Source organism: Phascolarctos cinereus, unplaced genomic scaffold, assembly GCF_003287225.1.
Source record: "Phascolarctos cinereus isolate Bilbo 61053 unplaced genomic scaffold, phaCin_HiC Scaffold_726;HRSCAF=1367, whole genome shotgun sequence".
Classification (NCBI taxonomy): Eukaryota; Metazoa; Chordata; class Mammalia; order Diprotodontia; family Phascolarctidae; genus Phascolarctos; species Phascolarctos cinereus.
In genome coordinates this window covers 244,030,030-244,042,817 of record NW_027556098.1, presented here as the reverse complement: position 1 = coordinate 244,042,817, position 12,788 = coordinate 244,030,030, and the positions used below count along the sequence as shown (strand labels likewise).

Genomic DNA, 12,788 nt, shown 5'->3' with positions numbered 1-12,788 from the left:
CCTAGCCACATAAACATAGCTATGTATTGCCAACCCTAATTCTCTCCCTGCAGTTTTTATTCTTTCCTCACCCCAGGCAAATGAGCAGTGAAGATGAAATGTTATGACCTTGTGAGCTTCAAAAGATCAGAAGAGCCACCACTGGTTTAGCAACCAGAGTCCACTGCAGAGTATGCTATTAGTTACAGCAGCCAAATCTAGTGAGGAGACAGTTCTGAGAAATTACCTGCTTAGCTCAGCAGTGAATTGATCCAGCAGCTGAGAAGCCAGTAATATAATAAGGGGCTGAAGTCTTTATCAGCCATGCCACATCCTGAACTAAAGTTGGTGGGGAGAATGTCTGGTAGTCACCACTTTGAGTCCACTCTTCCTAGAGGCCCAGGTGGTACAGGAAGAGGAAGGGCTCCCACTTACAGAGGGTTGGTACTTTGGTTCTTGTTCTATCTTCTCAGTAAATATTCCTTTGGAAAAACTAATTGCTATTAACTAGTTAAGTGACATTGAGGAGCTATGGAATGGTGACTGATCCTGAGGGAACATGCTAGATGGGGAGTCATGAGCAACAGTATTAGAGAAAGTTTAATACTTCATGATTACTTTAGACTCTGGAGGGAAATGTAGTGAGTGATGTTCTGAAGACCCAGCATACTGGTACAAGTATGGATTGTGAGAATGAACCTCAGAGCACATATCACATGTGTATTACCGTCTAACAAATGTTTATGAAGCATTTACATGAAACAACATAAAAATTCATGGACTTGGTATCAGAAGGCTTGGGTTTGAATTCTGCTTCTGTTACTTACTAGCTGTAGGACCTTGTTAGTATGCAAATAAGTGTGATATTTAGAATATAATCAAGAATCAACATATGTGGTACAGAAAAGGAAAACTATAGGAAGAAGATGAATCAGGGTGGCAGACACATTAGGGAAGGTTTCGTGAAAAAGGTGGAGCTTGAAATGGGCCTTGAAGCCTTGGTGGAATTTAGAAAATTAGAGAAACGGAGGCATTCCATGTGGGAAAACGATATGAGCAAAAGCAAAAAGGCAACAATATGTGGTTTATATAAGAACAGTGAAGATAAAAATTACTTGACTAGAGAGGAAGGTATGTGTTGCGGAGTGGTAGGAAATAAGATTTTTTACATTAGGTAGCAAGTAGACTTAGGAAAGTAGGTAGAAGCAGAGCTGGTTCATAAATGTATTCAGTGTCATGGAATGCTTTAGAAGGCTACTGACAGTTATTTCTCTTTAAAGAAACTTTTTCTGGGGCAGAGCCAAGATGATGGAGTAAAAGCAGTGACTTGCTTGAGCTCTCCCCCAAATCCCTCCAAATATGTGTAAAGAAATGGCTATAAACAAATTCTAGAGCAGTAGAACCCACAAAAAGACAGAGTAAAACAAATTTCCAGCCCAAGACAACCTGGATGGCTGATTAGAAAGATCTATTGTGCCATGCTGGGAGAGGAGTTCAGTTCAGCATGGGCATTCAGGCAAAACAGACCTCAGCAAACCTGGAGCAGGCCTCAGAGGACTGAATCATGGGCAGCTGTGGCAGTTTCAAGACTTCTCAACCTACAAACGCCAAAAACAACTTAGAAGGTCAGTAGGGAAGGTCTGTGACTGTGGTGAGAGAGAAGCTTGGTCCCAGTCCCTATCCTGTCTGCAGTCCCAGGGCAGCGGCTGCTTCCAGAGCTCTGAGCCCATAGACAGAGGGGGGAATTGGGTTGTTGATCACAGTGGGATTGCAGGGATCTTTTTGCTGGTGCTGAGGCAGGATCCTCTTGCTTTGCCTGCGCTTGGATCTGGGTCACATTTCTAGGTGAGGAGGAGTGCTGACATGGTAGAGCTTGTGGTGGCAGTGCAGAGGGACTCCTCACAGTTCCAAGGCAGAAAAGAGTGCTTGTGGTCACTCATAGAACAGAGCACAGGCCAAGAGAAGAGTAAACACCTAGCCCTTGATCATACCACCTTGGAAGAACTGAAAGTTTACAGGTCCCTAGAAGTATCTCTGAAAACAGTTGCACAAAACCCCTGAAGCTTGGGACAGTACATCCTCCACACTGGAAGCAGACCCCTACCTTAACAAAGAGTTTAAAACTCAAGTAAATGGCTGAGAACACGAGCAAAATGCACAAAAAAGTCACTCCATAGAATCTTTCTTTGGTGACAAAGAAGATCAAAACATACAACCAGAAGAAGACAACAAAGTCAAAGTTCCTACATCCAAAGACTCCATGAAAAACCTGAACCAGTCCCAGGCCATGAAAGAGCTCAGAAAATGATTTTGAGAAGCAAGTAAGAGAAGCAGAGGAAAAACTGGGGAGAGAAATGAGAGTGATGCAAGAAAATCATGAAAAACTAGTCAATAGCTTGCTAAAGGAGACCCAAAAAATACGGAAGAAAATAACACCTTAAAAAATAGCCTAATATAAATGGCAAAAGAGGTCCAAAAAGTCAATGAGGTGAAGAATCCCTTATAAAGCAGAATTGACCAAATGGAAAAGGAAGTCCAAAAGCTCACTGAAGAAAATACTTCCTTAAAAATTAGAATGGAGCAATTGGAAGCTAGTGACTTTATGAGAAATCAAGACATTGTAAAACAAAACCAAAAGAATGAAAAAATGGAAGACAATGTAAAATATGTCAATGGAAAAACAACTAACCTGGAAAATAGATCCAGGAGAGATAATTTAAAAATTATTAGACTATCTGCAAGCCATGATCAAAAAAAGAGCCTAGACATCATCTTTCAAGAAATTATCAAGGAAAACTGATATTTTAGAACCATAGGGCAAAACAGAAATTGAAAGAATCCACTGATCACCTCCTGAAAGAGATCCCCAAAGGAAAACTCCTAGGAATATTGTAGCCAAATTCCAGAATTCCCAGGTCAAGGAGAAAATATTACAAGCAACCAGAAAGAAATGATTCAAGTATTGTGGGAACACAATCAGGATAACACAGGATTTAGCAGCTTCTACATTAAGGAACTGGAGGTCTTGGAATATGATATTCCAGAGGGCGAAGGAGATAGGATTACAACCAAGAATCACCTACCCAACAAAACTGAGTATAATCCTTCAGGGGGAAAAAATTGGACATTCAGTGAAATAGAAGACTTTCAAGTATTCTTGATGAAAAGACCAGAGCTGAATAGAAAATCTGACTTTCAAATACAAGACTCAAGAGAAGCATGAAGAGGTAAACAGGAAAGAGAAATCATAAGGACTTATTAAGGTTGAACTGTTTACATTCCTACATGGAAAGATGATATTTGTAACTCATGAGACTTTTGTCACCATTAGGGTAGTTGGAGGGAGAAAAAATTGTATGTATAGATAGATTGATAGATAGAGGCTACAGGGCGAGTTGAAGAAAAATGGATGATATTTGGAAAATGAAATTAAAGGGCGAGAGAGGATTATACTGGGAGAAGGAGAAAGGGAGAGGTAGAATGGGGTAAATTATCTCACATAAAACAGACAAGAAAAGACTTTTCAGTGGAGGGGAAGTGGGGGAAGGTGAGGGGGAATGAGTGAATCTTATTCTCACTGGATTTGGCTTAAGGATGGAATAACATACACACTCACTTGGGTATGGAAAGCTATCTTACCCTACAGGAAAATAGGGAGAAGGGGATAAGAGAGTGGGGATAGGGGAAGATAGAGAGGAGGGCAGATTGGGGAGGGGTAATCAGAAGCAAACACTTCTGAGGAGGGACAGGGTCAAAAGAGAGAATAGAATAAACAGGGGGCAGGTTAGGATGAAGGGAAATATAGTTAGTTTTCCACAGCATGACTACTATGGAAGTGTTCTGCATGACTACACAAGTATAACCTGAATCAAGTTGCTTGCCTTCTCAATGAGAGTGGGTAGGGAGGGAGGAAGGGAGAAAATATGGAACCCAAAGTTCTAAAAACGCATGTTAAAAAACTGTTTTCATAAGCAACTGGGAAATAAGATATACAGGCAATGAAGTATAGAAATCTATCCTGCCCTACAAGAAAATAGAAGAGGAAGGGTATAAGAGAATGGAGGGGAGATAGAAGGGAGGGCAGATTAGGGGAAAGGGTATTCAGAATGCACGCTGTGCTGGGGTTGGGGGAGGGATGAGATGGGGAGAAAATTTGGAACTCAGAATCTTGTGGATGTAAATACTGAAAACTAAAAATAAATTAACGAATCATAAAAAAATGCAGAAGAAGAATCTGAGTTTGAAGCAGAAGAAGGCTACTGAATTGTGAATGTGTTCAATAAAGCAAACAAGAGTTGCAGGAAAAAAAAACCTTTTTCCAGAAATTTAGCCAATATTGGCTTAGACTGGTAGACACTCAGGAAAATGTTTGGGAAACCTGGAGACGTACATAAAAGCATAAATTCTACCCCAAACAGAATAAGATAGGAAAAAACCATTTCCTTTAATTCCTTTTCTGAAACTGAATTTTGTTATCCTGCAATAGATCTTACTAATGTATTTCCCAGTTTCTGGTTTCTCCTTTTTCTAGTTAATTTTTCATATTTGTGCCAGGCTGTTATTGAAACATTGCTTCTCTTAATGTTAGTGCCTTCCCTTTATTGATTATCTTCAATTTATCCTGCATAGATCTTGTTTCTACATAGTTGTTTGTGTGTTGTCCTCTCCATTAGACCATGAACCTCTTGAAAGTAGCAACTGTTGAGTTTTTGTTTTTGTTTTATCTTTCTTTGTTATCTCCAGCACTTAGCACAGGACCTAGAACATGGCAGGTGTTCAAGAAATGCTATTGATGGCCTGACTAATTTTTGTCCTATCATTCTTCTCCTCAAAGTTTCAATTCCTGCCTATTTTCTATTGTGTCAAATATAAATCCTTCTGCCTGGTTCTCCAGGCTCTCGATAACTTGAACTTTCCTTCCAAATCCTCAGATACTTTACAAATAATAAACAGTCATTTTCTTCCATCAAAATAAGCACTCTGGGCTTCATGACTAGCTTAACCATTGTTTCTTAAAACAGACCATTTAAATGCCAGAGGACTCTGACCTCCAGCTCCCACCCCAGGGTTATATTGTTCTAATAGGTAAAAGTATACCATATCTAGCCATCCACAGTCACCTGATTATGTTCTACAGTCATATCCTATGCAGATACCCCCCTCCTCCTACTCCTCCCCATCTCCTGCAAACACATATACTTTCTACCTCTTGCTCTGGAAAACAGTAGTTAAAGACTATCATTATTTTTCAAAAGGGTATGTCAATTAATTTCTGTATGGCACCACTCATCCTTCCCATATTTCTTAGATCACAGCACATCTTCTGTAGCCACTATTTCCTATACATGTGGTCTTTACCTCTCAGAATATAATCTGCAGGGAGGGCAAGTACTGTATCTCTTTTGTCTGTATTCTTAAGGGTCAACATAGTATATGACACATAAGTGCTTAATAAATACTTTTTTCATTAATTCCTTCAAACAAACTAAAAAAACAAACAAATCACAATTTTAAGATCAGTAATTCCCAGGAGATACATATAAAAACAAGTTAAATTAAATATCTATTTATATACACTCTAGTGCAAACTATTTGCAAGAAGTTGAGGAGACACCAACCATCACCTTTCAAGGCTTCATCCAATGGGTGTTCTGAAGCAGGAAGAGAGTATACATTCAAGCACTTATTAGCCAGCAATCTGATTTCTTTCATAGGTGACTGCATACTTGTCACCACATTACTTTCCCTTAAAAGTGAAAGGGGGAGGAAAAGGGAAGAAATCTTAAATATCTTTTTATTGAAGAAAAATATCTTTATTAAACTCTATAGTTAGTTTTATCATGAAAGCAGTAAAAATGAAATTTGCATTGTCACAAAGACTTGGACTGGACTCCCAGATTCTTCAGAATATTGTTCAATTTGACTTAAATCTCTGACTTCTTTTAAAATACAAGATAATTTTGTTTTATTTGTATATTGCAATAAATTTCTATAGTTCAAACTGCTTATAGGATCCCATTTTTAATGTCTTGGGTTACAATAAAAGGAATACTAAGGGACACGGTATTGATCTGAAATTGTTGCATGCCATTATCACTTCACATAAGTATACATTACAAGGACCAAAATAGTAAAAATTCCCCATCTATTAACAAAAGAAAAAAAAGTTTCTTTTTTAAAATAGATCATTAAATTGTGTGAAGGTTTAGTGGCTTAGTACTTTGCCTATGGCAAGAGTTGGAAATTACTGGCAAAAACTTGAATTTCATAGGAACTCAAGCTCATTTCCTACCTTTGTGTCTTGACAGCACTTGGAAGGAAGGGCTGGCTGGCTACCTGTTGCTTTTTACAAAACCTTCTGTTGCTTTGAAGCACCTTTGTAATCTAAAAAAAAAGAGTGGGGGTAAATACAAATTTCCAGGTAGTTAAACAGAATTTTTTGGTGATTTTATTTTTTAGCCTCTATAAATGGTGTTGCTTCCACTAAAGTCTTCTTTTGATTTCTCACTGTGATGCGGAAGTGACTTTTGGTTCTCTGGTAGGTCCAGTCACGCTGGGAAAGTTTTGAGTATGATTTGGGCTGCTCATCTTATGTACCTATTATCAGAGGACCAAGAGAGCTAAGTTTGGAAGTTCATCCCCACAAGGATCATTGCTAGGGAATTCAGTTTTCCATTTTGTTTAACTACAACAGCAACTCATGGAGACTGTACATTGTGGCACGGATAAGGCAATGATATCTAGTAATGGAAGGACTACAAATAAAATTACAGGTCCCTGAAGGTCCTGTATAAGCAGAACTTAAAGAATTTAGAAAGTACCTGAATCATGATAGTTGGAGGGATTCTCTCTCGGATACACTTCACATAATCAACTGTTGCCTCAAGAATTGAAGCAGCATCATTCTTCCTCCCCTTTATATATGGTAAGAGAGTTCGCAGCTGCTCACAGCAATCCTTGATTCGTTCTCTGCTCAAAAATACTGTACATTAGGAATGAACCTAACCCTCTACTCCATTCTACACACATAACCAACCTTCTGGACTCAGAGGAGTCAATATTCCTTCTAATACAGGTTCATCAGGATACAATTGGCGCTTCACTAGGCACTAAAAGCTTTCAATCACTTACAGTACATCTTTACTGTGTTACTTCAAAAGGAGCACAGGAAGCTAGCTGTTCCAAGGATTAAACACTGTGTTACAGTATAACCCAGTGCTACATTTGTTCTACCCCTGTCACCTCACAGGGTTAATCAGTAGAGACTGAATTTAAGGGAAAGGACTGCAATACAGCAGTACTATGTTCAGGTAGTCAGGGAGAAGACATTTCTCACTGTTACTATACAGAAGCTGGTAGAATTCTTCTCCTTCAAGGCGGATGAACAGACAGAAACGTGGATGGCAAATAATAATAGCAATATGAACATCTCATATTTATACAGGACTTTGCAGGTTAAAAGTGCTTTTCTCACAACAACTCTGTGAAACAAGTTATGTAGCTATTATAATCTCCATTTTATAGATAAGAAAACTGAGGTTCAGAGAGGTTAAGGGAACTGCACAAGGTCACACCATTATGCCTCAAAGCAGGACTAAAAACTTGGTTCTGATTCCAAGTCCAATGATCTTCCCATTACACCTGTCTTGACATAAATAAATTCCTGAGTGGATGGAGAAGACCCAAGAACTTACCAATTAGTCCTTTGTAATACATTTAATTTACACATAACTTTTTAATCTATGGAAAACAAGGAGACTGGGTCTTTTAGTTAGAACAAATCATGTAAACTATGAGAGCCTGCTGGCCTGATTTCAAACAGAAATTAGACTAAGTTGGTAAGAATTTGAGTAGAAGTTGTAAAGGAAATATATGAATCTTCAGAGGAGAAATTTTTATTCCTTCTACATGTCTCCCTAGCTTACAGCAAAGCAGCCAGTATACTGTGGGTGCTTGATTAAGTGCTTGCTGATCAATGAAATACGAGATTAAATTGAACAAAGAAAAAGTATTCACTGCAATCAGATCTTAGCAATAATGAGGAGGGTTACTGAAATTCTTTTGAAAACTGATGATGGTTGATCTTATAAGAAAGGTTAAAACAGGTCACCACTAATAAATATGCACCAACTTCTATCAGGAAAAAAAAAAGCCTCCCTTCTTGTGTTTAAAAAAATGGGGAACAAAAAATATAGTGCAACCAAAAAGCTTAAATAGATATCTATCTTTCATATCATACATGTCAGCCTGACTCTGACCAAATCAGACCAACACTGAAGAAGAGCGAGTCTGTTTGCAATTCATTTCCGACAGAGAAAAATCCTAGGAGGCTGTTTGGATTCAAATCAGTTGATTGGGCCCTTTTTGGGCAGATACAAACTTCCAAGAAATAAATAATATTTTGGACTTCAGATCACTTGGGATGGGCAGTTGGATTCCCATGATTCTTCTGGTTCCATCTTCTTTGAACGACTACAGCTTGGTCAAGCATAGGATTTACTTTCATGGGTGGGGAAGCAAGGATGCTAACCTCACTATGTTCACTCTGATATGAACGGAACTTTGAAAATATTACTTCGTTACTATATTTCAATCCTTCTATTCCTGCTTCATCTATCTTTGCCACAAAGCATGCAGACCCACTGACTCAAAAAAACAAACAATAAAATAGCTAGGAATGAATTAAACATTGACATTAATGTGAGATTTCAGCAATAAACACATTATGTATCTCATCTCTGACGGCTGGCTTCTCTGACTTCATGGCCCAGCTATGATCTCATTTTCTACCAGAAGCCTTTCTCCATCCCCCTTTAATCTTAGTGCCTTCCCAAAGCTATGATCTCCAATTTACTTTACATGTGTCTTTTTTGTAAATAATTATTTGTACACTGTGTCCCCCATTAGATTGTGAGCTCAAGAGCAGGTAGTAAAAGTAAAGCCTTTCTTTGTGTCCTTAGCACAATGCCTGTCATTTATCAAAGACTTAACAAATGCTCATTGCACTGACTTTACTTTTACTCATGTACAAGTGTACACGTGAACTTTTTTTTAACTAAGAATATTTTCAAGAGGTCAGAATTATTTTATCAGTCCATCAATGCCAATCAATTTCATCTTGCCACTTTGAGAATGGTCAGTTTTATTTTGTGGCAAGACAGGGTTAACTTCCTGCTTGCTTCCTCTGTAACTCCTTGTTGGGGGGAGGGGAGGAGCCCAGAAGAAGATGGAGAAGGCAGTTACAATTCCTTTACAACCTCACAACTCAGTAAACAGATTTTCTTGGAAACTCAGTATTTCTAGTCCTTAAATGATGCCATTGACAGAACACTCTTTAGTCCATTAGACATTAGGCCTCTATTCAGTAACCATAGTGACTAGTTTTTACATTGACTTTTAATTTTTTTACAGTACCATCAGTTGAATTATAAACACCATAAATTTAAGTTTTCACTACAAAGGGAACAGTGGCACAAATAACTACATATAAATTCACCTTCTCAGCTTTTCTTTGCTTGAATGAAGAAGAGAAATCTTTTTACTTTTCCTGGAATCAGACAATGAAGTCTTTTGTCCAACTCCGTGGTTGTCTCCTAATGCATTGGAACTAGAAACAAAAACAAAGCATACCATAAAGGGTCAAGGGCATAAGTAAATGGCCTAGCAAACCTATACAATACCTAAAGGACATGGTTCACAATCTTGTTCAGTATTGTACATTTCAAATCACACAGTACTTATTCCAACCAGAACTTTTCTGCTTAACTATTTCTAAAATATTTACTATCACAATATAGTAGTTGAAACTCAATAAATACTTGTTTAATTAACTGAGCACTCCATTTTCCAAATTATTGTTCATTTATTTCCTCGTTATTGCTTTTCATTGTTGTATAATAGTACATATTCTACCGGAAACATAAAGTCATTATGGGCAGGTGGGAAGGAGGGAACGATAGCACATCATGTATTAATAAGAAAAATAAACAGACAGAAATTAAGCATTTTATTCCCTGGTTTATTGCTAATAATTTGAAAATTCAATACATTTTAGACTTCATTCACTCAACATTTACTGACCATCTACTGTTTGTACTACACTCTTAAGTACTTGGTTTAGTACAAAAGAAACAGAAAACATGGTCTTCCCTCAAGAAGTTTACAATCTAATTTTAATGGCTTTGGCTCAAGTCATATAAGTTATTGTTTGAATGAACAATTTACTACTAATTTTCATATTAGTGTGAAACTTTCAGTAGAGATAATCTGCCATGTGAAAAAAAAAAGATAAACTTGCTCCTTAAACCCTATCATTTACTTAAAGAGGTCTTACAGACTAGCCACTTGATAAAAAAAAAAAAGCAGCAGCAGATGATGGCGTACTAGTAAGATATTCTATGCTTTCCAAGCTTTTTCTCCAATCTCTGATCATAAATAGTACTAGAGAGCTTACTTTTTTAATTCAGAAATTAAAACCTTGAAACGTGCCCATGAATGGGAAAGCCTTTGTAATATAAAGGCTGTCAGTCCCCCTTTAAACTATCCTCACTGGCTTAGGATAAAAGTAGTCAACTCTAAAATCACTCATTAGTTGTCTCCCAATAAATGTGAAGGCACTATTATCAATATTATCAAAAATATTAGAAGTATGACCAACAAGTACAAACTGTGACTCACCTATTACTTTATTCAGTTAGAATATGTGTAGTTGTGTAGCCATTCTTTAAAGGGTCTGTGGTTGGCTGTGATTCCATTTCAGATATTCTTATGTTATATTTAAAGAAATCCTTGGAAATTTAATCAGAACAAAAATATGAATCTATTAAACATTGTATAGAAGGTTATTCATGAGGGGTGTGGGGTGTGTGTGTGTGTGTGTGTGTGTCTGTGAAGTATCTTCTTTCTTTCAAGACTCTACTTGAGTTCTACTTCCTTTATGACCATTCTCTATGACCTTGACAGGCTATATACCCTGTCAGATTCTGTGCATACAGTCAGTAAAGACAGAGGATGCCCTAGAGAAAGCTACAGGAAAGTTAAGAACAAAACAAAACAAACAAACAAAAAAAACCAAAATGGGGACTTAAGATGTCTTGAGGAATGGCAATGATGAGAGTAGTGTAACACCATTTAGACTGCAACATCCCAGGGGTCCAGAGGCTTTAAGGACCCAAACATTTTGAATTCATGTGCCATAGAGAGCCCTAAAGATCTAGTTTTCTGAACCACAAAGATCTAGGGGTAAATCCTCAGAACTAGAAGTCAGTGAAGAGACTCTGGTGACTCAGGGTAAGACAAAGCAGGACTAACTATTTCACCTAAAAAACAAAGCAAGAACAAAGCCTGGCCATGGAACAAAATCTCAATTCAGGAATAAAATCTGAAAAGATAAATAAACCAAAGGAAATAGCAAAGAACATGAGAAAATACTGTTGATGTGGAGATCCATCTTCCTTAAAGAAGAAGAGAGTAACTATATACAAATTGAAAGCAGTGACTTAAAGAGAAAAATGGATTTTCCACAAGGTTTACATGATATCTAAAGGCAATGAAGCAAGACATTAAAAATAGAACAAAAGTTCTTGAAGAAAGAATTAGAGAAGATGGCAGAGAGAAGCCAGGAAGTTGTCTGAGCTCTCCCCAGTTTCCCTTGGAAACAACATTAAATGAAGCCTGTAAATGGATTCTAGAACAACAGAACCCACAGACAGAGTGAAAAAATTTTCCAGATTAAGATAACTTAGAAGGACTTCAGGAAAGATTCTTCTTACTTGGGTGAAAGGAGACCACAGCCCAACACAGACAGTGTCTGGGCAAGCCAGCAGGAGGCTCTTAGCTACAGCACAGATCAGCAACCAAGGCCCCTCGGTCCTGGCTCAGCAGGCTAGTAGCACAGCAGGCCAGCTGTGATGCCTCCAGCCCCAGTGAAGAAAGCAAACTGACAGCCCTGGAAGCCCAGCACAACAGGTGCAACTAGGCTGGGCCACCCCAGTGCAGTAGGCAAGCTGCGAACCCCAGAGGCCCCAGCAGCACGTCCTTAGCAAAAGAAGCTTAGGACTGTGCCCCAGGAGCAGAGCCCAACTTTAAAAGTCACAAAATAAGCTTAAAATGAGCAAAATACAGAAAAGACCTGACCATAGAAAGCTACCATGGTGATAGGGAAGAACAAGACACAACCTTAAAAGAAGACAGCAATGTCAAAATGCTTACATACAAAGGCTCAAAGGGGAATATGAATTGGTCTCAAGGCCAAAGCCTTCTTGGAAGAGCTCAAAAAGGATTTTTAAAAATTAAATAAGTAGAAGAAAAATTGGGAAAAGAAATGAGAGGTATGTAAAAGAGAGTCGATAGCTTGAAATAGGAAGAACAAAAATTGATTGAAGAAAACAATTCCTTAAAAAGTAGAATTGAACAAATGGAAAAGGAGGTACAAAAGCTAACTGAAGAAAATAATTCCTTAAAATTAGAAGTGGGCAAGTGTAAACTAATGACTCTATGGGACATCAGTTATCAGTCCAACAAAATCAAAAGAACGGAAAAAAACCCCAAAAGAATACATAAAATACATCATTGGGAAAACAAGTGACCTGGAAAATAGATCCAGGAGAGATTATTTAAGAATTATTGGACCACCTGAAAGCCATGATAAAAAAAAAAAAAAGAGTCTGGACAGCATCTTTAAGAATGATCAAGGAAAACTCCCCTGATATTCTAGAACCAGAGGGTAAAGTATTAATTAAAAGAATCCACTGATTACCTCCTGAAAGAGATCCCAAAATGAAAACTCCAAGGAATACTATAGCCAAATT

The 12,788-nt window shown here is 37.9% G+C and overlaps 1 protein-coding gene across 1 annotated transcript in view; it reads right to left on the bottom strand.

Annotated features, from left to right (window-relative positions):
- The window catches only part of SOHLH2 (spermatogenesis and oogenesis specific basic helix-loop-helix 2), a 64,232-nt gene that overhangs the window by 22,349 nt on the left and 29,095 nt on the right, over nucleotides 1–12,788 (bottom strand). The window contains exons 6-9 of the mRNA XM_020978723.2: nucleotides 9,476–9,586; nucleotides 6,801–6,948; nucleotides 6,272–6,363; nucleotides 5,604–5,725 (exon numbers count right to left, since the gene is read on the bottom strand). Of these exons, the coding sequence (XP_020834382.1) occupies nucleotides 5,604–5,725; nucleotides 6,272–6,363; nucleotides 6,801–6,948; nucleotides 9,476–9,586 (473 nt within the window). The remainder of the gene's footprint in view (nucleotides 1–5,603; nucleotides 5,726–6,271; nucleotides 6,364–6,800; nucleotides 6,949–9,475; nucleotides 9,587–12,788) is intronic.